General features: G+C 46.9%; 1 protein-coding gene across 1 annotated transcript; it reads left to right on the top strand.

Annotated features, from left to right (window-relative positions):
- Nucleotides 1–22,169: 22,169 nt before the first annotated feature.
- Nucleotides 22,170–22,871, top strand: LOC138473045 (uro-adherence factor A-like). Its single transcript, XM_069611532.1, has one exon. It carries the CDS (start codon nucleotides 22,170–22,172, stop codon nucleotides 22,869–22,871), a length of 702 nt encoding a protein of 233 aa, XP_069467633.1.
- Nucleotides 22,872–24,486: the final 1,615 nt, after the last annotated feature.

The following is a 24,486-nucleotide window of genomic DNA, read 5'->3' as shown; positions in this document are numbered from 1 at the left end:
AAGCACTTCATAGAGACCCCAAATTCTGAAAATACAGAAGTGTGCTTGGGGAGCTCGAGGCAGGTTTTTAGGGACAGCAAGAAATACATCATAGGTAAGGTGTACACAGTATTGTCATGTTACAATGTGGAATCAGAAAAAATACAATATTACGGCTGTTACACCGAGCAAAGGAAAATACACCGACACGGGCTTATAAAGATTCCCAGAATCTTTATTACAAAACTGAACAGTATTCAACAAAGTACACAAATAGCTATTTGGCCGTCAATACATCACAGAGACCACCAACAGGGTTCAATATGAGCAGTGAGGGAATTTCCTAGCTGGACATCGACGCATTTATACAATTTGTAAAATGATGTCCAGCCCCTTTACAGGTTAATCATGCACTGAGCTAGGGTCGCGCCAGGTTCACTTTCCTAATTTACATATCCCGTGCTTGTGTTTTACTTTTTCAATACATTTACTAACACACTCCATTATTCTTCAATTTAACATTTACACTCTTTATATATTGCTTTAATACAGACCAAACAATGTTTTGCATATTATATTCGGATAGCATTACTGTTCTTGTTTACTTGTAGTTTAACATTGCTAATTCAAGTAATCCCCTGCTCCCGAGGTCAACAAAGGACAAGGTCTACATGACCCTAACATGTAGCCTGAGGGCAGGTTGGACATTAACTCCCCTACAGAGGTTGGAGAGGTTAAGGCAAGAACAAGGACACACGAGACGGCCATTTTAGATTACAGGTTGACTTTGTATAAAACCCCAAACGGCGGTTTCTCACCTAAAATGGAGGCTTGATTCAAGATGGCGGCTTACATCAATTTCTAAGGTCAAGACCTTGCCGCAGAGAGTTATTCGCGTACAATTTACAAGCAACTTGGCGTAGGCCAATATACATACAAATCGTTTGTAATAAGAGGCATCATTTAATATCCGGTTTGACACAATGCAGGTGGTCTTTCTGTGCACGTCACTCGGCGTGGGTTAGAGTGGGTTTATTTTAACAGAACAAATCTGCGAAATAACAAAGAAAAGGATAGCAATTGATCCCTCCCCAGGGCCCTCTCCATCCTGAGGTTTAGGATTTCCCCTGCCCTCCTTCCCTCACCATACGTTCCTTCAGACCTAAAGGTGTTCCTGCACCCTACTTCTCCAATGACATTTCTCAGATTACCTCTGCCTGTTTGGTTACCCGTAGACGACATTCCGTCTCATGAACACATACATACAGATGCAGTTTCCTTTCAATGCTCAGGTAATGCCAAGGGGGGGGGGTAAGCTTCCCCAATATTTTCTGGATGATACATGAAGGCCTTCCAACTTCCCTGCACTGCGTCCGGTTCCAGATGATTCCCCTCCTGATCATGTCTCTACACCTGTCATGATCCTGTACATCTTGGATGACATGCCACGTGATTGTTCTTCCTTTCACTGTGTGTTGTGACTCTTGAGACGAGGGCTTCACCGCATATCTTGGGCCAAACACGCTCACTAATTTCTTGTGATGGCTTGCTACAACCACATTAGTCCTTTGCTCTCCTTGTAATTACCAATCTCTTTCTGATCTTCATAACCAGTTGCCCTCTGACCTTCACCCATCTCCTCCTGGAGGACAGCAACCCTCTTTGGTGCTTACAAAGAACAAGTTACTCTCTTACCTTGTAATGTTCTTTCGATGGGAGGGTCCGACGACGTATTCCATATCTTTGACATTAATCACCACAGCTGTCCTGCTTTGGAAAATTTTCGGCGTCTGCGTCTTACGTCGATGCGCTGTCCCCGAGGACCTCCTCCGATGGCCGACATCACCCGATGTGATAAGTAGGACGCACGACGCCCGTAGCCTCAGTTGTAGTTTTTTCCCCCAGAACGTGTGCCACCAGTCTTCTGCCAGTCAGACACACAAGGCCTTGCGGAAACATAAGCTGCAATCGCATAAGAAATTCTGCAGCGGGGAAGGTAGGGAGGGAGCGATATGGAATATGTCGTCGGACCATCCCATCGAAAGAACGTTACCAGGTAAGAGAGTAACTTGTTCTTCGAGGGGATTGCGTCCTCCGAGGTATTCCATATCTTTGACAGACTCCCAAAGCAGTACCAAAGCAAGGAGTTGGGAAAAGAATTTAGAACACAAGTTTAGCATGACCAATCAAATTGCGAAATAAAGGACTGCCTTGCCAAAGGCCAGATCCTGTCCTCGGATGGAATCGAGGGAGTAGTGATGTACAAAAGTATGTACAGAATCCCAGGTGGCTGCATTACAGATGTTACGAATAGGAACACCCCTATGTAGGGCAGTAGATGCAGCCATACCCCGCAAGGGCCCGCAAGCCAGCTGGTGGGTCCTTACCTGCCAAGAGGTAACACTCAGAGATAGCCAAAATAATCCAACGAGACAAAGTCTGTTTCGTCACAGCTTGTCCCAAACGCTTTCCAGCGTAACCAATGAAGAGTTGATCATCCACTCTGACCTGGAACATGACTGAAATATAAAAGCTCAACGCTCTCCTAGGATCAAGCCTATGGAGCCTCTCCTCTTCCTTACCAGGATATGGAGGAGGATAGAATGCCGGAAGAACAACCTTCTGGCCTAAATGAAATTCCGAAACCACCTTCGGACAAACTCGAAGGACAACCTTGTCCTTATGAAACACAGTGAAGGGTGGCTTAACTGAAAGTGCCTGTAACTCACTCACTCTGCGAGCGGAAGTAACCGCAACCAAAAACACAGTTTTAAGAGTTAACAGTCTGCAAAGGCTCGGACGCACCCATAAGAAACTTTAGAACAAGGTTCAAATCCCAACCGGGCACCAGAAAAGGTGACGAGGGAACACTTTAGTGAGCCCTTTCAAAAACTGAGAAATTAAAGGAATCTTAAAATAGGAGCATTCTTCAGACGAGCGCTTAAATATGGACAGCGCCGACAGGTAACCTTTAATGGTACCCACTTGCAAGCCCCTGTGGGCCAAAGAAAGCTAAAAAGACAGAACGATGGGAATGTCACATTCAAAAGGATCCACATTCTTAACTCTGCACCAGTCGCAGAATTTACGCCAACGGCAACGGTACAGAGACTTTGTTGCCGGCCGTCTGGCCGAGAGCAACACCTCCAACACGTCTTCAGGGAGGTCCCAATCCTTATACCTCAACCTTTCAGAAGCCAAGCGTGAAGGTTGAGGGATCTGACCTCTGGATGGAGAACCTGACCCCCCTCCCGTGAGAGCAGATCGTCTCGGTAGGGAAGACGACGTGGAGGGCAGATGGACAAGTCGAGAAGGTCCGGGTACCACGTCCTCCGGGCCCACGCTGGAGCAATGAGGATCATCTGGGAACCGAACCTCTGCAGTACTTGCAGGATGACGGGGACTGGAGGAAACACGTACAGCAGTGGGAATGACCACTCCACCATGAACGCTTCTCCTAAGGCTCCTTTTGGAGGAAATTCCCACAAGCAGAACCTTTCGCACTTCCGGTTGACACTGGAATCAAAGAGATCCACTTGAGGGGTCCCCCAAAGGGCGAAGATCTCCAGGAGAATCTCCTGAGCCAGCTCCCACTCGTGAGAGTTCATGCTCTGCCTGCTCAGAGCGGCCGCCGCCTCGTTGTCGTCTCCGGCCATATGAACAGCCAAGATCGAAACTTCCTGCTGGATGGCCCAGAACTCGAGCTGCATCGCCTCCCTGCAAAGAGGAAGTGACCCTGCCCCCCCTTTTTGTTGAGGTAGTGCATGGCCACCATGTTGTCCATCAGGATCAGGACACTCTTTCCTCGCACAGTCGGCAGAAAAGCCTTCAGGGCTAGCCTGACGGCCCTCAGCTCCAACAGATTGATATGGAGTCTGGACTCCGACGAAGACCAATGACCACTGACTGTCAACCCGTTGCCATGAGCTCCCCATCCCGTGAGGGATGCGTCCGTCACGATCGTCACCTCAGACCAGGGAAGCCAAAACGGAGCCCCCTTCATCAGATTGCCTTCGACGGCCCACCACAGAAGGTCCTGGGCGACCGAGGGTAGTACCTGAACAGGGTCCGACATCCTGCCCGAAGATTGCGACCACTGCATCTTGAGTGCCCACTGCAAAGATCTCATCCACAGATGAGCCTCTGGCACCAGAAGAATGCAGGATACCATGAGGCCGAGCAACCTCAAGAACTCGAACCCCGGGAGCGCCTGGGCAAGTTTAAACTTGTGCACCATCTGCTGAATGTGAAATGCCCTCACATGGGGAGGAAAACAGCCCCTGGGATGTGTCGAGCACTGCTCCAATGTACTGGAGCCGCTGTGTTGGCATCAAATGGGACTTCTTTAAATTGAGGGAGAAGGCCAGCTTGTGAAGGGAGTGGCAGGTGATGGACAGATGATCCAGGACTTGCTCGGGAGAGCTCCCCCTGATCAACCAATCGTCCAGGTAGGGGTAGAAGTGAATCCCCCCTTTCCTGAGATGCGCTGCCACGACCACCATGAGCTTGGTGAAAACCCTTGGGGCGGAGGTCAATCCGAATGGCAGTACCCGAAACTGAAAGTGTGAGTCGCCAACCGCGAACCTCAGGTACTTCTTGTGCTTGGGATGGATCGGCACATGGAAGTAAGCGTCCTTGAGGTCGAGAGACACCAACCAGTCCTGAAGTTGAAGGGCCTGGAGGACTTGAGAGTGACCATCTTGAACTTGTCCTTCCGTAGGAGTTTGTTCAAACCGCGCAAGTCCATGATGGGTCTCAATCCCCCGTCTTTCTTCGAAATAAAAAAATAAGGGGAATACCATCCCTTGTTCCTCTCCACTACAGGCACCAGTTCTATGGCGCATTTCTCCAGCAGGGCTTGAATTTCCTGCGCAAGGAGCGGATCTGGACTCTTCAAAGAGAGGTTCCCAGGTGGATTGTCGTGAGGCCTCTGCCGAAAGGGAAGACAGTAGCCATGGGTTATGATCTCCAGAACCCACACATCTGAAGTAATGGCACGCCACTCTACAAGATGCTGCGCTGTGCCAGCCTTCCCCCAACCGGCGAACCATGGGACATGGCCTCATGACTGAATGGTAGCGGCTGCGGCTTTGCCTGAAGGCAAAGAGGCAACTGCCTGAGCGGCTTTGGCACCTCGAGTACCCTGTTTTCTACCTCTGGTACTCCTATGGTGGCCTCTTTGACTGACAGCTCCTCTCGCTTTACTGAAGGATGAGTAATAACGAAAGGACCCTTACCTCCCTTGTTGTCCCCTAGGACGAAAAGGCGGAAGTTGTCGAACTGCAGCACCCAACGACTTCGCTGCAGCTTTGGAAGTCTGCAACCTCTCAAGGCTCTCGTCAGCCTTGCTGCCAAAAAGATGTTCACCGTCAAAGGGAATGTTGAGGAGCCGGGACTGTACATCAGGAGCGAATCCCGACTTCCGCAACCACGCAAACCTGCGTATTACGGTGCTCGCCGCCATGGACCGGCTGACACAATCTGCCATGTCCAAACCAGACTTAACGGCCTCACACATGGATATCCTTGCCATCTCATCTGGCACCGTATCCGGAACCAAGCCCTCATCAGAGCCCTCATCAACCTCTGAAATGTACTCCAGGCGGTGAGAGGAAGGCACCTGGGGACCAAAGCTATGCCTGACCTTAGCCAGAGCCTTTCTAGGGGCTTCCCCCGTGCCACGGGGCCCCTCCGACACCACCGCCTCGAAAGGCGTCTAGGGTGCCGAACGAATCGGCGCCGGCATCGAGCGAATCGGCGTCAAATGAATCGGCGTCGACCTCAGCCGCAGCGTCGACAGCGTCGACACAGGCCTCGAAGCCAGAGCTCCGAGCGTATCCTACGACGACCTAGGCGCCACAGGCGTCGACGTCTTCCTTGAAGACTGCACAGGATCACGCGGTCTCGAGCATGTCGAGGACCAGGACCTGGAACGGGCATGGCGAGAACGGTTACCCTTTTCCGAGCGGGACCTCTCCCGCGAACTGTGCCGACCACCCGAGCCCAAAGGCGTGCGAGCGGTGTCTCTCGACCGATCACGACCGACCCCACTCGGAGGCGCGGACGGACCGGTGCCCTGCGATTCGAGAATCGCTAACATCTTCTTCCCGAAGGAAGCCCATTCCTCCGGTGTCGCTTGCATGGTGGGCTAAGCGACCCGCCGACGGGCGGAGTCCTCGGAAGAGGATGGGGAAGGCAACCGTTGCCGGCGCTTCCGGGAATGCCTCGAAGAGGCAGAGGAGTGGCGAGACCGACTCCTGGAAGGAGTCCTACTGGATCTCTGACACAGAGAGTCGCCTCTCGATTCATCCGTCGAAAGCCCCGCAGACCTCGACTTCCGTCAAGAACAGGCTTTTTCACAAAACCGAACATGTTCAAAGAACCGAGAAGATTACAACAGAAACTCCAAAGAGTCGGGGCGTACCGAGATTCACGAAGCGAACACGTTCGCGGAAAAAACGGAACGGAGGCTACGGGCGTCGTGCATCCTACTTATCACATCGGGTGACATCGGCCGTCGGAGGTGGTCCTCAGGGACGGCGGATCAACGTCATCGACGTAGGATGCAGATGCCAAAAATTTTCCGAAGCAGCACAGCTGTGGTGATTACGGTCAAAGATATGGAATACGTTGGAGGACCCAATCCCCTCGAAAAACACCTTCTGCTCGACCCCTTCCTTCTCCCCCTATAACACTTACCTTTGACTCTGCAGGGACACCACTCCCAATGATGATGACTCTCTTCTCTGGGTGCGTTGTACTCAACTTTCTCTTAAGTCACTACTCCCCCTCCTGAACTATGAATCTAATGAGAAACACAGGGAAACTAGTCAGATGAATCTCTCCACGTTAACCTGGAAATAACTATTAATTCCTCTTATTCCCTCACAATTACCTTAGGTTGGAATGTGGTGAGCTCTCCATCCTGCATCTATGCAGGGGCGCTTGTTCTGTAGACAGGAGATGGATTAGGGCTTAGAAAACCCCACTAAACTGAGGGCACTAATAGGATAAACAGACAGGGTGTTCTGATTCTGAAATGTTTAGGAAACGCCTAAAGAAACTAAAAGTTCCTCATAAAACGAAAGAATGAAAATTCTAAATTCACTAGAACTACTGTGCATAAATATGTATTAATTCATGAGCACTTAATCCAAGTCACAGAAAAATGTGAGCGCTTGAAGAGCGAGCGCTACCAAGGTGTAACCAATCTATCACATAAACATGAGCGCATAATGTGGAGTGCGTATAATAAAGTGTCTCAAAATCTTCTTTACTCAAACATGCGCGCCCAATGAGAAGTAGGCGACACCAATGTTTCACATAAACTCTTCATCAAAAAACATGTGCGCATGGTGTGGAGTAAACATTGTACATGTGTAACAACAACTCTTCACTAAATGTGCGTGCCTAATGAGGAGCGCGACTCACAATGTGCCTCAGCAACTCTTCACAGAAAAACACTTGCGCATTATGTGGAGCGGCGTACATATATCAACTAATCCTACTCACTCATTCAAATACGAAAACTCCGACCCTCGGCACTTTTAAAGAGTTTAGTTTACATTCCAAGAAACAGTGCCTTAACCCACGACACCCGAGCATGAATAGATATACAGTTGCGGTGTCAGTGGAAACGTCAGCTCCAATAGTTCTACAAGGAATTCAAACTGACTCGTGCAAGGAGAAATTCGAAAGGTTTAGAAAACAAAGAAATGATAAGGGTGGAACTAGAAGGGAACACGGGACTGGGAATAATTACTACGGACTAAAAAGGGAAAATTATTCTGAGGGAATCTTGACAGGAACTCCGAACCGCGGTAAGTGTCACTGAAGACAATACGACGCGAAGCGTGGAACGTAAAAAGGGAAGGGGTTTAACTACCCAGAGAGTGACTGCCACTAGACTGCACATTCAATTACAAGGAATTCAACAGGGCGGCCATGTTGGAATATAATGAAGTGTTCTAAACAGAATAGCCACCAGGTCCTATTTACCCTTGACCCATGAATTTACACTGCTTGACCAGGAAACCTTGGAAGATCTCTTTAGGGGAAACCCAGTGATCTGACACCCCCCTCCTATCTCTAACCTCCTTCTGATTGTATCTTCCAACCTCCACCTCATGTAATACTCATACCTGATATTCTGATCGCCATGCCAAACTCCCACTGCCTCCTTAACAAATTGTTTACTGTCTCCAGCTATCTGCCACATCCTCCTCCTTCTCTGAACATCCACCCAGTCTGACTGAGGTTTGGGCAGTATACTGTGATGTAAACCCTTCCCTCAAGTTACTATATTCAGTTACAGTATACTTCCACAAGACGGGAACCACCTGGTACTGCCCCTGGTTGGTCACCAGTGACACAACATTCTCTCACTCATACATACACATTCTAACATGCCACCATGCACTCGCACTGTGACCTCATACTTTTAAGACTTGCATGAATCCATGAAGAAGCAAAGCACATCACAACCCAGCTCCCTTCCTCACCAATCACACACCACAACACACCTCCTTTTACACACCTGATACACAGGCATATACACACACACACACACACAGGGCAGCACCCTGGCACATCCAACTCCAAGCGTCATTTCTTTTACAGACCAACAGAACTTGTGAATGACAGTTGTGCCACAACAACCCCACTGCAGTCACTGTGACAAATCAATTTCTGGGGCTCCAATGGTCGAGGGATGAATATCAGTTTCTAAACCATCAATCCGTCCTACACCTCTAGTACACTAGAATGGATCTGAACAAAATGGAAACACAAGCAAATTATAAACCTCCTTGTCCAATTTTGGAAGGCTTATCTCCGCACGGTTGTGGATCGTTGGTTAGTTGCAACACAGCAAAAATACAATTATTACCCAACGATAAAGGGGACTGTCCGCTCAAGGTTGCATAACAATGTCTCCTTTATTATTCTCACAACAGACAGTTCTAGCACACTACAAAACACAACCCACCATGTAAAGGAATGCAAAGGATAGACAGTTTTAAGAAGGAAAAGGGATGCACTCTGGATACTGACAAGAGAGTAGTCAGTAAAGTAATTAATCGCAACAGTTCAAGGATACTGGGTTTCAACACAAAGGGGGCAATGGGTCATAACTTTTCACTTGGGGCCTTTGGAGAAGAACCAGGGGGACAGAACCACAATGTACCTTGTGTTTGTAGAAGTTTTTGTTGCTCGACAGGGACAAGTCGGTTTCAGGACGCTTTGCAACTTCTGCAACTGAGTTCAAGATGGGAGACAGATGCGGGTATCAGGCAGCAGGCAGTTTGGCAAGCGAAGCTGGACGGACGGCTGCAGGCTGGCCTACACAGCGGCTCTGGGTCAGGAATCAGTGTCTCATGCTGGTTGGCGGGTCTGAAGCACTGGTCGAGGCGTCTCGCATGACATTAGTGACTGCGGCGTGACAAAAGTCAGCTGTGCAGTCGGTTGCAACTTGAGGGCCTCAACTAGCTCGAAAATGTCCTTTAAGGTGGACGCTGGTTTATGATTGTCGATGCACTCCTCCTCGCTTCTTCACTGGGCTTGTGTCCTCCTTTAAGGTGGATTTCCCAAAGCTGAGAACAGTGTTGCATGCAACAACCTTGTCCTTGGTTTGGGTCAGAGACTCTCTGGCACTTCCCATCAAGGAAGCTTGCTTGCAGAGAAAAGCAGGGTACAATCTGTGCTGGCTGGGTACCGGTTCTGGAGCTGCTGGTGGGTACTCTGGGTTCAGTATCTCCCTCTGTTCCCTGGGAGATGTTTAGGTGAGGGATCAGGCTTCCCTCTTTGGACATTCTGGCCTTCCTTCACTGGCGTAAGATGTAAGGCAGACTGTACCTGCAGCCAGGGTCAAATTTGTTCTTCTCGTTACTCCTTGGAAAGCCTTCAGATCTGCCCAAAAGAGGTGCTCAGCCCTCTTTTAAAGCCAAATGGGCCACAGAGATTGGTGTAGGCTAAGCCTACCTTAATGAACCAATTCTGGGTCCCCACCAAAAATATCCTGTATGTATGAGGTCATAACCAGAGTGCTTTGCAAAAGAAAAGGTAAAGGGGGGAAATCATGTACTACTAAGTCCCACCTGTCTGTTGTGGATCAAAGTGTCTCTCGGGTTAATTGGGCTCTCTGTGGTTTCTGAGTAAAGCAGCAGGTCTCCCTTGACGCTGCGCAAGACCAGACTTTCGGTCTCTGCCAAACCACATACTCATACCTTCCGAATGAGGTCCCCCTTCAGGAGTTGCCTACTGTAAACACATAGGCACAGACATGACAGGTCACTGCCCTTAATACTGTGAGGCGGGAGCTGGCTTCAGGTTGACAGTGCATATCAAAGGTTGTTGGGTTTTTCTGTCTTTTCTTAAACCTATGCAGCCAGGCCCTATGCAGGCCTGTTTGAAGTATACTCTATTTGTATTTGAATTGCTGCCACCATCTGCAGAAGGTAAACAAACGGACTGGCGGATCCATGGAGCCTTTGATAGTTAATTAGGCTGGCCATGGCAAGAGGAAGGTTTTGGCCCTGCCCCTTTTGAGATGCATCATGTATTACACTTGACAGATCCCTACTAAATATGACAGGGTGGACTGCACATGTAGGCTGTGCCCATCCAGAGTACACGGGTCTATGTGTATGTCGTGCAGTGAGCATAGGAAAATGTGTGCGGATTAGCCCCACACCTTTGCTCTACCATCATTCAATTTCATTTTTAAAAATAAAAAAAATCACAGGCGAGCGCACTCCCACCGTGCAGATGGTCAAATTCCTCACAGTGACCAAGGACAAGTGGAGGCATATGTCTCTAACCACACACACTAGTATAAAGAAGCCCCCAAAACATCTAGACACGCCTCCTATTTTACATATAAAATTAAAGCTCAAAACAGTACACACATTCATCACCAATATACTCAAAGAACCAACATGCTCTATAACCATTGGCATAATTAACCTATCGCCACAATATCTGTTGGAACCCTGTGATATACTCCCACCACTCCTGGGTAATCTATCGGAGAATAAATACTATGTATTACTATGGGAGTACCATGTAGCATTAAAAATTAGCATTCCTAATCACACAACTAGAGATTCAGACTACCCTGCTTGATTACATCACAGCCACACATTTGGAGCCAGCTTTCTTAGAAAAAGAAAGATTTTAATAAGTATTTTCTGTCCCAACTCATATACTCAAAGAACCGATATGCTCTATGACCACTGGCATATCATGAATGCCTTCTGACCCACCTCCACGTCTAGTCACTACTCATACACTCATTCCATCTCCTACACAGAGCCCACTTCCAAATGTGCTATAAATCAGACACCTAACTGGCACCACAAAAAACTAATTTGCTATCCGCGCCATACATCGTGCACAGGCATAGCAGATGGCACCACTACCATCACGCATCCTATCCAAACACTAAATCTCCAAAAGAACATCAATTTGCCAATAAACATCTGCAACGTGTAGTCCTACGCGGCAGGACCTACAAGGCGCTAGGCCTGCAACATCCTATTCACAATGAGTATGAATGCTGTGCACACATCATTCATTAACTCTCATCTATGCTACGAACAGGCACTTCCCAGATCCTGAAACCAGCGTGGAGCATTAACATGGTGAACATGTCCACTTCCCACCCTGAACACTGGACCTGCCCCATTACTATTTACAGGTATAACTTGCATTTACCCTAAAAGTCCTTGAAGCTCTTATGCAGCGCAAGCCTGAAAATCCTAGAAAGGGTTAACATTGCATGTAGATAGCTTCTACACTTACAACACACATATTCTAAGAGCCATTTCAATCCATAACACATCCAGCACCCGTATCCTCATATTGATACCTCATTTCTAACGACATTTCTGCAAATATCAACATCCCCCAAGCCCCATCTTCCTACACAACAGTTCTATGTACTTTCCACCATTCCTAATCTTGTTTGGAATATGGAAAAAAGCACATACGTATTTGTGTTCATAGCCTCTGGAATGCGCCTGCATGTCCAATACAAAATATAGCCTTGGCTTTGCTTATCCACCCAGGACTAAAATATTGTTTGTTTGTTTGTTTTATTTGTAAAGCGCTCCGGACCCAGGGGTATATGGGCGCACAAGAATATGGTTACAAAATACAGGTTAAACAAATAGTACAGTTATACAATTTACAACTACAGTTATATACAGTTACAGTTAGCATAGGAGATATACAATGGCAATAATATATACACAGGAATGATGCAGAGGCTAGTGCCAGCAAATACATGGAGGTAGTGAATGAGAGCTAGGAAGGGACGGTGTGTGAGGTGTCCTGAGACGCCTATAGAGGGGTTCGTTTTAATTCAGTAGCCAGGTGATAACCTGGGTTCTGAATGGTTGAAAGGTGGGGATGGTTTTGATGTCCAGTGGAAGAGTATTCCACAGTTGGGCGGCTAGAACCGGGAAGCTGGTACCTCCGGCTCGTTTTAGGGTGTATTTGGGCACCATCAGGCACAGTGTGTTGGTGGATCTGGTAGTTCTGATATTAGGTTTCAAGGTGAATTTGTTGGTTAGATAGGGAGGCGCAAGGTGGTTCAAGGCTTTGTAGGTGAGGCATAAGGTTTTTAGGTCAATTTTATGTTGGATGGATAGCCATTTATATGATTTTCTGATAGCAGAAATGTGTTCTCTTCTGGGAATATTGAGCGCAGCTCGGAGTGCGTTATTTTGGAGGACCTGCAATTTGTTTATTATGGATTTGTTTGCGCCTGCATATAAGCCGTTGCAGTAGTCCAGTTTGGACTGTATGAGTGCTCTGGCTAATATGAGGCAGCTGCTGGTGGATAGTAGAGGTCTGCAGGCCCTTATCAGCTTACCTGTGTAGGCAGTGGCTGAGGCGGTCATGTTGATTTGTTTAGAGAGGTTGGTGTTGGTATCTAGATAGAAACCGAGGGTTTTTATGCTTTTGGAAATGGGTATGCTGTTTCCATCGATGGTAATGCTGGTGTAGCTGGGGCCAAGTTTCGAGAGGGTGTTGGAGGAGCCGGCCAGGAGCAGTTCTGTCTTATCATCATTCAGGCAGAGGCCGTGTGTGGCCATCCATGCCTGAATGATGGTGAAGGCTTCATTGATTCTGTCGACATCGGAGTTGTAGTTGCCTGATAGGGTTAGGAGTATCTGTGTGTCATCAGCATAGTTGGTGTAGGTGACACCCAGATGGTCCAGTTTGTCAAAGAGGAGCTTTGTTAATATGTTATACAAAGTAGGTGAAATACATGAGCCTTGTGGGACACCGCATGTGATGGGTAGTGGGTCGGCCGCTGCTAGTGGTGAAAAAACACACATGGTCCTGTTAGCGAGGAAAGATTGGATCCATGTGACCGCTGAGTGGGAGAAGTGTGCAGCCGATGACAGGTGGTTACATAGGATTTTGTGGTCGACCAGGTCAAAGGCTGCAGAGAGGTCCAAGAGAAGAAGGATGGCAGCCTTGCCTTTATCTTTAAGTTCGTCGATCTGACTTTTAAGAACAACAAGGGCCATTTCTGTTCCATGTTGAGGTCGAAAGCCAGACTGGCGGATACCTAATAATTGGTTGGATTCTAGGTGGTCCTGAATTTGTAAATAGGCGACTCTATCAAGGATTTTTAGTTTTTAGTAAGAACTGGACAGTGGTGATAGGTCTATAGTTAGTAGGTATAGCCGGATCAAGAGTTTGCTTTTTTAAAAGTGGGAGGACCCAGGATTGTTTTAAATTACTTGGGACTGCATTGCTGGCGAAGGACAGGTTTATTAGCTTGGTAATGAAGGGGGATAGATCCCTAGCTGCATCTTTTATGATCTGTGCGGGGCAACTGTCCCCTTTACAGTTTGAAGGTTTCAGGGAGGCTATAATTTTTTGTACTTCAGGTACAGTTACATTTTTGAATGTAAAACCTGAGTTGGTGTCAGTGGGTGATTGTGAGGTTAGATTGGCAGTTGGACCATTGGAGAGTTGTTGTCGTTTGTTTTCAATTTTAGTTTGGAGCCCAGTGATTTTGTTGGCGAGGGCATTCTGGATGGCCGTGCACCAGGGTGTATCCTTGGTACATGTATCTGTGGGAGGAATGGGGTTTTCAAGTTCCTTTAAGATGTTGAACAGTTCTCTAGTACTAGATCTTGCTTTGGTAATCCTGGAGTTCAAGGTTTCTTTTTTGGCACGTATTAACTCAGTTTTATAGAGAGCGGTGGTATTAGTAAGGCTAGTTCTATTTTCTGAGGTAGGGACTGTTTTCCACAGTGTTTCAAGTTTGCTTTTTCTTTGTCTGAGTAGTTTGAGTTCAGGGGTGTACCAGGAATTCAAGTGTGCTTTGGGTTTCCCTTTGCGCATTTTTAATGGGGCAACAAGGTCAATCGCTTTGGACATAGATTCATTGTAGGTGTTGACCAACAAGTTCAAATCAGCTGTGGCTGGTAATGCGTTGAGTGTGGGGAGTACCAGGGGTATAAGCGCTTCAGCTGTAATGTTGCGCTTGTTCCTTGTTGGGCAGGCAGGTGCAAGCGTTTTTTTTTTGGGCAATGGGTTATTAATAATGATATCAAGCAAGAGGAGGTAGTGATCCGTCCAAACAAGGGGTAGGGGGTTCTTGAGGGTAATGTTGCAGTTAAGTGCAGTTACCCAGTCGAGAGACCTTCCTTTCGAGTGAGTGGGTTGGGCGCAGTATTGTGTGAGGCCGTGTTCGGTTAGTGCGTTGGCCAGGGAGGTGGCTGGGGCGTCATTAGGGTCATTATACCCGAGGTTAAAGTCCCCAAGAATGATGATTTGAGCTGAAGGTTTGGAGCTCTCGGCTATTAGGGATGTGATGTCTTCTTCAAAGTGTCCAGGTGGGCCAGGAGGCCTGTATTTAGGTGCATTGTAATTGTGCTCTTGGGGGATGTTTGAAGTTTGACTGTGAGATGCTCACATGATTTTCGCGGAGATGAGGGGGCTAGTCTAATGTCGAGAGAGGATTTAAAGATAATGGCTACACCACCTCCTCGAGCGTTAGGTCTATCGGCTCTGAGGATGGAGTAATTGTCAGGAATTGCTAGGGATAGAGATGGGCCTGCAGCGTCATGCAACCAGGTTTCTGTCACTGCAAGGAAATCGAGGTTGTTGGTCAGGATGATGTCAGCGGTTTCTATGGGATGGGCGACTAGTAATCTAACATTTAGAAGTGCTCCTTTAAGGGGAGATGGGTTAGGATTGTTGGAGACTAGGTTCTGATTGTAGGTCTTAGTATGAGGTTTAGTCGGATGGTTGCTATACTTAAGGGCAAGTCTGGTGCCTAGTCTGTTGTTATGCTCAGTCAGGTCGAAGGTAGTTGTGTGTGTGTCTGCTTGGGTGTTAGTGCTAATTGGGCTGTGATCACGAGCAGGGCGTGATGAGTTTGGGTTAGGGTCGTGCCCTTTGGGACTATTGGTGTTGCTATTGGCAGGGATGACCTCTGCGTGAACGCTGCCATAGGTAAGATGGGCGTGTTGTGAGCATTGCTGGAAGGCTGGTGTGGTGGGCAAGAACGGTGTGGGGCAGGGTAATGTATGTAATGCTAGGCCATCCTTGTAGACTATGTAGTTATTGCCACTACAAGGTACACTGCTGTGCACAACACAGAATGGGAACATGATAAAGAGGGTACAGAGTAGCATGGTGTTGGCAAGGTGGCAGAGGTACAGTGCAAGGATTAGCAGTATGGCATCAATCGCAAAAGGTCGGGTCAATACAATATGACATCAGTGTGGGGGAAGTCCTATGCCAAGTGCAAGCCTTAGCGTGGGCAGACTAATACAATGTGGCAGCAAAGGACAGAGTTGGCATCAGTTATCAAAATGGCACATTGATGCAGTAAGACAACCGTGGCATATGGTCAGGCCAGTACACACATATCGATGCACATTGATGCAGTAAGACAACAGTGGCGTGAGGTCAAGCCAGTACAAGGGTATCAGCAAGTAAGTTTAGTAAAGTGGTATAACTGAGCATACCCTCTAGTGAGAGGTCGTTGCGCAGAGCAAAGGCATGGGCAACTAGTTCAAATCAGGGCAATTTTAACAATACATAGATAATTTGCGGGAGATATGTTTGTGCAGATTACGGGGTCAGAACTGATACAATAATAGGCGCAATTTACTAATATGCTTGCGAATGGATTTAGGCAAGGTATGATGTGAACAAGGTATGCACGAGCAGTTAGAATTGTAGTTCATAGCAACTTACTTTGGTAGAGGCAACATCATTCGTAACAGGCTTATGCATTACAGGCGTATCGCAAGTGGAGTGCACCGGGCAGGCAGCCGTAACACATGGGACGCTTTGAAGACGAGCGGGAGGGTTTTTGCACTGCCGGTCGTTCGGGGAGCGTGACAAGTGCAAGAGGTGGGATAGCTTGCTTGGGCGTTCGTTCGGACGGTGCAGTAGGCTAGTAGGCTGATGTTGGGTAAGAGTCAGAGCAGGACAGGAAGGTGGCAAAGGGAGTATATGGGTCCGATCCTCGGGGTTCTTACGGGTCTATAAGCAGGGAGTTGCCACTGTAAAGGGGTAGGGTTGCAGATAGTGTCAGCACTTGAAGCGATTTCTTTTGCAACAAGATGAGGATAAGGATTGTCAAAGTTACCTTGTGACGAGGACAGCGCTTAGACAGGCAGGCTTTCTGGCGATGGGCGTGCAGGCTAGTGACAGGCTAAGGACAGGAAGCAGCCTTGTTTCCTGGGCCTTGGTGAGGGTGGGCCGGCTTACGCCTGCCGGCGCCTGATAGGTGCTGATGTAGGCTGCAGCAGCCAATCCAGGCCTAGCAGCAGGTTGTGGGCTTGTTCTGTAGAAGTTGCAGATCCATCAGCTCAGGGTCGGCCATCTTGGAAAGGGCACTCCTTGTGGTGCTTGATGGCGAATTCGGCGATCTGGCAGCATATTTCAAACGTGGATGCACTTATGAGCAGAAAAATCATCCGGCAGTGCTGCGTGTGAGCACATCTGAATTTAGATGTGCTTTGCTGAAATTGTGGCAGAGGTCGTAATATTGTTCACATACTTTTCATGGAAGAAGGCAGGCATTACATTTCCAGGTTCAAACCTCAACCAATGGAGGTCAACGTTTCCCAGAAGATGAGCACCGGTTATCGGCATGAACTACCATCTGATTGGCGCACAAAACCTGGTCTTAACAGTGTAAGGGTTCAAGACTAAGAGTCAGACACAGAGGCATTATTTCAGCTTGCTATAAACTTTATTTAAACTGGCCAAGAAATGGGTTGGATGACATCCTATATTTCCCTAACTCTACAAGGGGTTTCCCAGCCTCAACAAAACTAAGTAAGGTTACTCTCCGAATGTCCAAAATAAAAGTCGTCCTCCATCCTGTGCCCAAAACCCTAACTTAACCCTTACACACTAAACCTAATATAATATGACAAGGGTAAAGTATCTTTAGCTGCCCCCTGCAGCTATTCTCCAGCAGTTTAAAGTAAAGTTCCAAATGTGAAGATTAAACAAATACAGTTCTATCAATCTCAGGGGGGTTTCCCTTTCCCAGAGTTTCTTAGTGTTTTCAATTGTATTCACTATCAAGGGGTATGGATCTTCCCTGGTCTTTCCACATTTCATCAACATCAAAACAAAATATTTCACCAGTTTTCGGGGGCTTCGATGCCGCCGAGTTCCTTTACACTTTCAATGATTTCCACTCTCAAGGGGTATGCTTCTTCCCCTGACCTTTCCACTTCTACAGTTTACAAATAAGGGGGTTTACCTTCGCCCAAGTTCCTTTATACTTCCAATGTTTTCCAATCTCAAAGGGTATGGGTCTTCCCTTGCTTACCAACTTAACCAAACGGCAACATAAAGTTTCACCAACTTCAGGGACCTTTCCCTTCACCTGAATTTCCTGTAAACTTCCAACAATTTCTACTTCTAATGGGTGTGGGTCTTCCCTTGCGTTTTCTCAGTTTGCACAGTTTGCAATTCCAAAAACCTCCCTTCCTCTAATATCCACATACTCCAAGTTCTGTTTCCACTCTTCACTTTTGCTATACTTTTTTCTGCCAGGACTTCTTAATTGTCATGCACTCCTGGTTTCCACAACACTGAGAGTGACCCCCAGGCTCTTCTCAAGTAGCCCAGGGCACTCCCCTATTAGGCATCCATTGACTGGTCTTTGCGCAATTGGGAGCGGGTTCCGGACTCACAGTTTTCGGTGACCGGTACACTCTCCAGCCAGGACTTGCTTATTACAACACAATCTTTATTTACTTTCTCAGTCATACCGTTCTGTATTTCTTCCAATAAAGCGCAGAGTCTCAGACCATCTCACATTCACTTCTTGCTTTTTGAAAAATGTTCCAGTGGCCCTATTTCGCTGTTCGGGGTTCCCCTGTTTCTATAATTCACCATTATCAGTGTGCGGTATACCTGGGGAAGCACCCTGGCATCCCAGCCCCTCTTTCTGTGGGCTCAACGGTTTCCAGAGGCTGCTTTCAGGATGTTGCGCTCTCCAATTTCTTCTGCAGTCCACCGTCTGGTCTGGCAGGCATCTCGTCCACTCTCTGGATTTAACCGTCCTCCGTCAGTGATTCTCCTTCCTCCAAACTGTTCATTGATTTTGAATGTCCTGGCACCTATCACATGGTCACAGCAACTAGAGCGTGTCTGTTTCTCGCCAGCTCCAGTAATCCTCACCAATTCAGTCCTCTTCTCAGTGTTCTGTTTTAAATACAAAAAGTCAATGTCACTAACAGTTGAATATTCATTTGGAACAAGTGGGTTGGTTAACAGACTTTTGCAACAGATCATATTATACCCGATAGGATATTCTTGTTTGATTTGACAACATGTCATGGAATATTGGGGGGTCCAGAATGAGCTATGAGACTCTAATGGAGAACCAGGTTAGCATGTTTCTTTCTAACGAGTCTACTCCATTGCCCTGTGGGTTGTCGCCTCTCATGGGGCCCTCACACAGACAGCCACCCCTGGGGTCAGAGTCAGGTAGCTGGCTACATAAGGGGAGGGTTTCCCTGGGACAACCAATGATGACTTTGCTAGATTTGTCACTACATATTCAAAAGAATTTTTAAAACTCACTTATTTAAGCCAAGATATCTCAGCAGTGCCTCCACCCATCTGTTTTCTGAAGTTGAAGTTCACAACAGTGCCTAGAGACTGTTGGGTCCGTGGAGTCTGTGATGCACATAGTCTAGGTTTTCCTCTTACGGGCTAGTGCTAAAGATTTGGGTTGTAGCCCAGTATGTAATGTTTTATGTCAGTCACAGGTATTTTGAGAGCAATTGATTTACTGCCTGGTATATGAGTGATGGATGTTTACTCAGGCCTCCCAGTCTCACAATACCTCTTTTGAGAAACACCCCATGCTCTACTGCAAAGCTGGCTACCAACCAGCTTTGTGAACCTCCATTTCACTTGCACAGTTGCACATGCTTGGCTAGAAAAGCCTTAATGGAAATGAGTGATTAAAGGCCCAATACTTTCAGTATAAAAACATTAAGAATCAAACGCTTAAAGCTATATTAAGCCAGAGAAGAAAAAAGCAAAATAAGAGAATCACTAATAATTACCAAGAAGGTGGAGTTTTATAGTTCTTTAAGTATAATACACAACCCTGAAAACGGCTCTTAGTCTAAGAGACCCCCTTTCTTTGCCAATATCTTGAGTGAAAGAATCCTGCAAAGGTGACTGTCCATCAGCAAGCACTCTGCACCTGCGCGTTGATGCTCCAGGAGCAAGATAATCTGCAGTAGTGTCTCAGACCTGTGGCAAGGTCGCCTGCTTGACATTGGGGGCAGCAGTGAGCGGATCTTAGGGGCCAGGGCAACCCGTATGCTCCAGGATGGCGGTTCCCAACCACTCAACCAGAAATTCACCAAGAGACAGGGTTTACCCTCCCCCTTTAGGGCTTCAAATAGAGAAACTAAAGAACGGCCCTGTATCTCAGGGAAAGGGAATTAGACCAGGTCTTTTTAAATCCAGTGTAAGTGGATGTGTAAAGAATCTGCTGGAGATACCCTGGCTGGCTCCCGTGGGTATTCTTATACTGCATGTGCTTTGTGGGCCCTTAGCAGAGTCTATACGCCTTCAACAAAAAAGGAAGTGTGTGCCCCATTGGCACCATTAACCCAATGCTTGGAATGCAGAGTTTACAAAGGTTACTGCGAAGACTGCAAACAGGCAGCCCTGGTTCCCAATGCTACAGGTGGAAATTACAGAATCCCCAAAGGATTTCTTCATGAAAGCACTTACCCGTTTAGCCGAGTGCCAAAAAGTGCAGCTTGCAAACAAGCCTAATGAACCAAACTGGCCTAGTTTAATCAACGATGCTCCCACCCTTTTGTAGTCTCCGCCTCACTGGGGAGACTTCAGGGGGAGGTAAGAGAATAAGAAATCACATTCGGTGCCCCCCAACTGCCAGGATGCAGGTGCAAACCAATAGCTAGAGTGCAAACACACGGGAGAGCCAGCACACTACACAATAACCTGTAGATCCCGTCAAGTGTGGCGTTTTGGTGCAGAGGAAGGATAGCGCTCGGCCAGAGTAGGGGAGCTGAAGGAGGAGGCGGAATAGATAATGGAGGAGAATGGAGATGCAGAATGTGGTGGAGGCCGAACAGGAAGAGGCAGAATGGGTACTAGAAGGGGCAAAGTCATTAGAAGAAACCAAGAAAAGAAGGAGGAGGGAAGTATCCGAAGAAGGATTCTGGATATTTGTTGAAGGATTAGTTTGTGAAACATAGGAAGGAGGAGGGCGGTCAGAGTTTGAACAAGGCTGGATAGACATTGAAGGAGACTAGACTAAAATCAGAGAGAGGTTGGAAAGCTGTTTAAGGTGTGTGAGAGATTATTGGAGGATATTGGGAAACATCAGATGGAGAAGGGCAGTGGGTGGAGAAGACTGGAGAGTTATTAGAAGAGAGTAGTACACATCAGAAGGAGGAGGTTGGGAGGTTGTCTGGAGAAAGTGGAAGGCTATTGAAGGAGGCTGGTGAGATGATCGGATTCTTGCTTGAAAAAGGTGAATCATTAGTGGAGCGAGGTGAGAAGGTGCCACAGGAGGAGTTAGGAGACCTGCTGAAGGCGTTAGGAGAGTTACTAGAGGAGGTCCAGAAAGATCAACGGGAAGGAGATGCAGCTAAGGGGCCAGAGGCAGTTAAGGGCAAGAGAATGGAGGGCAGACAAACTTAAGACCCAGAACCATAAAAGAAATTAAGTAGTAGTGACAGATGAAGGCAGGGAATGGGCCAAGGCGGACAGGGTCAGATTTTGGGTGAAGTCCCTGATCAGATGTAGGGGAGCCCTCGGTGGGAGGAGGTACGTAAGCATGGAACACTGACGAGGTGGGTAGGACCAGCCAGCTGACCAGGGTATTGAGGTAGTTAACAGGGAACCACAGAGTTGAGCCAGATGGCCAAACCAACACTATGATACACCATTTGCATACTACCCCAAAACCATTTCACCATCGAGGACTATAAAAAGGACACCAGAAGTAGAACCCTAAACCACTTATAACTAAACTTATAATGTGGGTTCATACGTTAGAAGCAGGTAGTTTCCATACCCCTTATTTGGTGGAACACACACAAAGACAACAGATAAGGGGATTTGGGACTTCACGTCAGAAAACCCGCATGGAGAGACTTTCTTGGGGAAAAAAGACTAAGATTGTTCCCAACCGTACTTGGTGGGATAGCTGGGAGAACTCACACACTTACACCATTTATTGTGAGGAGTTTTGCGTTATGGTTTTTTCTCTGAGGCCTAGGGGCACTTTTACTTTAACCTTTACTCAATAAAACACAGAAATCCTGAGATTTCTCTTCTATTGTTCACTGTTGCCATGCTTACAGACCATATCAGACATACTTCTCGCAGACAGAACATTTTGGGATTTTTTTTTTTGCTGAGGGTTTGAGGTTGGGGTATTGTTGCATGGTTGGTTTATATAAGTAGTCCATTTCTGCCCCGAAAAACAAGAAACTACCAATGGGCAAATTTCCTATCCCATAAGCAACAATTCTCATGTTATGTTACTCAGCTTCCACGCTGCCCCTGTCACCCCCATACTGAACTTGCAGCGCCAATGCTTGTCTGGAGTGTGGCGTATTGGGCAGACGCCAAGGGTCACCAGACCTTCATCTGTGGAGGAGTGAGAAAGCGCATAGAAGGACATCATGGATGAAATGGAGCAGATTTTAGGCAGTCATGAGAGATTTATAAATTCGAAAAGGTGGATGAGAGAAATGGAGCATGTGATAGCAATGGAGCATGTGACAGCAATGGAGCAGGTGACAGCAATGGAGCAGGTGACAGCAATGGAGCATGTGACAGCAATGGAGCAGGTGACAGCAATGGAGCAGGTGACAGCAATGGAGCAGGTGACGGCAATGGAGGAGGTGACGGCAATGGAGCAGGTGATGGCAATGGAGCAGGTGATGGCAATGGAGCAGGTGATGGCAATGGAGCAGGTGATAGCAATGGAGCAGGTGTCAGCAATGGAGCAGATGATAGCAATGGAGCAGGTGATAGCAATGGAGCAGGTGATAGCAATGGAGGAGGTGATAGCAATGGAGCAGGTGACAGCAATGGAGCAGGTGACGGCAATGGAGCAGGTGACAGCAATGGAGCAGGTGACAGCAATGGAGCAGGTGATGGCAATGGAGCAGGTGACGGCAATGGAGCAGGTGACGGCAATGGAGCAGGTGACGGCAATGGAGGAGGTGACGGCAATGGAGCAGGTGATGGCAATGGAGCAGGTGATGGCAATGGAGCAGGTGATGGCAATGGAGCAGGTGATAGCAATGGAGCAGGTGTCAGCAATGGAGCAGATGATAGCAATGGAGCAGGTGTCAGCAATGGAGCAGATGATAGCATGACTGAGTGCGGAATCGGTGCATAAATATATATAACCCATTATGGCAGTTTGTAGTACTTTTGAGAAGGACTGAAATTAGTCAGTGAATGGTTGCATGAAAGGCTTCAGTTGTGCTACAGCATACCCTTGAAGTATGGAGGCTTTATTATCTGTCAAGTGTTACCAGGATATGTCAGAAGTGGCAGCGCCCAGAGGAGACAGTGTGCCAGGAAAATGCACAGGACAGAAAAGCGAAGAGGAATAGAAAGTGCAGAACATCACCCAGGGTGCCATACCCGCATGCTGGCGCACTGGATCTGGGTACGAGAGGGTTGTTTGGAAAAAAAAAATTGAATTGTCATAGGGTTATGAGAGAGAGTTTCAATATTACGTTTGAACGAAAAGCAATAATGGCTACAATTGATCATGTAAAAGACATGTAAAAACACAGGAACTAACAATCGCCTAGGGAAAATGATTTGATAAAACCAACCACTGCTAGTTCCACGGAGGTGGTACGCCCAGTTTAGCAATTAGAACATAAAACTCCACTATCCATTAAATCCATTGAATGTACAAAACATTTAAAATAAAACATACGTTGGGTTGAAAATACTGGACACATAATCAGAAGGTGCTTCATGGTCTCAAGCTCATCTGGATTGTTAAAAAATCTACAGACTTCCTGTTCAAAAGTCAACAGACCGTATCTAACAAAAATGTGCCTAGTGTGGTGCAAATTCAACCTAAACTTAAAAAATACTTTATGAACAAATCTATTGGGGGTGAATATTTAAAACAATACAGGTTTTTTGTGATCCAAACCTAGATGTGTCATTGACACATAACTATGCAGCTCATCCAGGGTGATAGTCGAGTCCCATTGATGCCACATGTTCTTATCTTTGCATGGATTGTCCATGACATTATTATGTGTGAGATTATTTTGAGTCAGCACGTTGTCACAAATTTCAGCAAAAAAATAAGTACACTTTTCCCCTTGTCTCTTGAAAATCCTATTCAAGTCCTCATATACTGAATCCTTTAATGAGCATAATATTTTATAATAAAACAATAGGAATTTCCAAAGAAACAAGACCCAACTCCTACCCAATAGCCGCCAGGGGCACAACATTAGCGATTGTAACAACCCGCCTCCAAAGGAGGCCCTCAAAATTAGGGAGTCGGCCCATAATTGTAAAATGTCAATACCGTATAAGATCTTTGGGACCTTAATAAAACTTTAGAAGTGGCTTCACAGAAAATGTTCCATACATTGATTCAATCTTACAAAGTTGATTAGTTAAACCAACAACCCTGGACCTCAGCCACTCTTCAATCTGTAGTTTATGAGGGGGTGCACATAATAAGAAAACCCAAGCAAATAAAAGTATCCACCCTCTCCAGTTTGTCATTTCAGATCCAACTTTGGAAATCAGTCTTCTTCTTTTCCATTGTACATTGCATGACTTTAGTTTTACTAGCATTAATCTTCAAGCAGTGAACCTTAGCAAAGTTGACAAAGCTATTAATCAACTGCTGAAGGCCTATCTGGGTGCACTCAAACAACAGGAAGTCGTCTGCATAGGCTTACCATGCAATTTGTAACAATTCAATTTTTGGGGTGACAAGGGCAG

The sequence above is a fragment of the Ambystoma mexicanum genome, chromosome 8 (assembly GCF_040938575.1).
Source record: "Ambystoma mexicanum isolate Mex_15411 chromosome 8, UKY_AmexF1_1, whole genome shotgun sequence".
Lineage (NCBI taxonomy): Eukaryota > Metazoa > Chordata > Amphibia > Caudata > Ambystomatidae > Ambystoma > Ambystoma mexicanum.
Note: the sequence above shows the minus strand (reverse complement) of the source record. Positions and strands in the feature narration are given on the sequence as shown.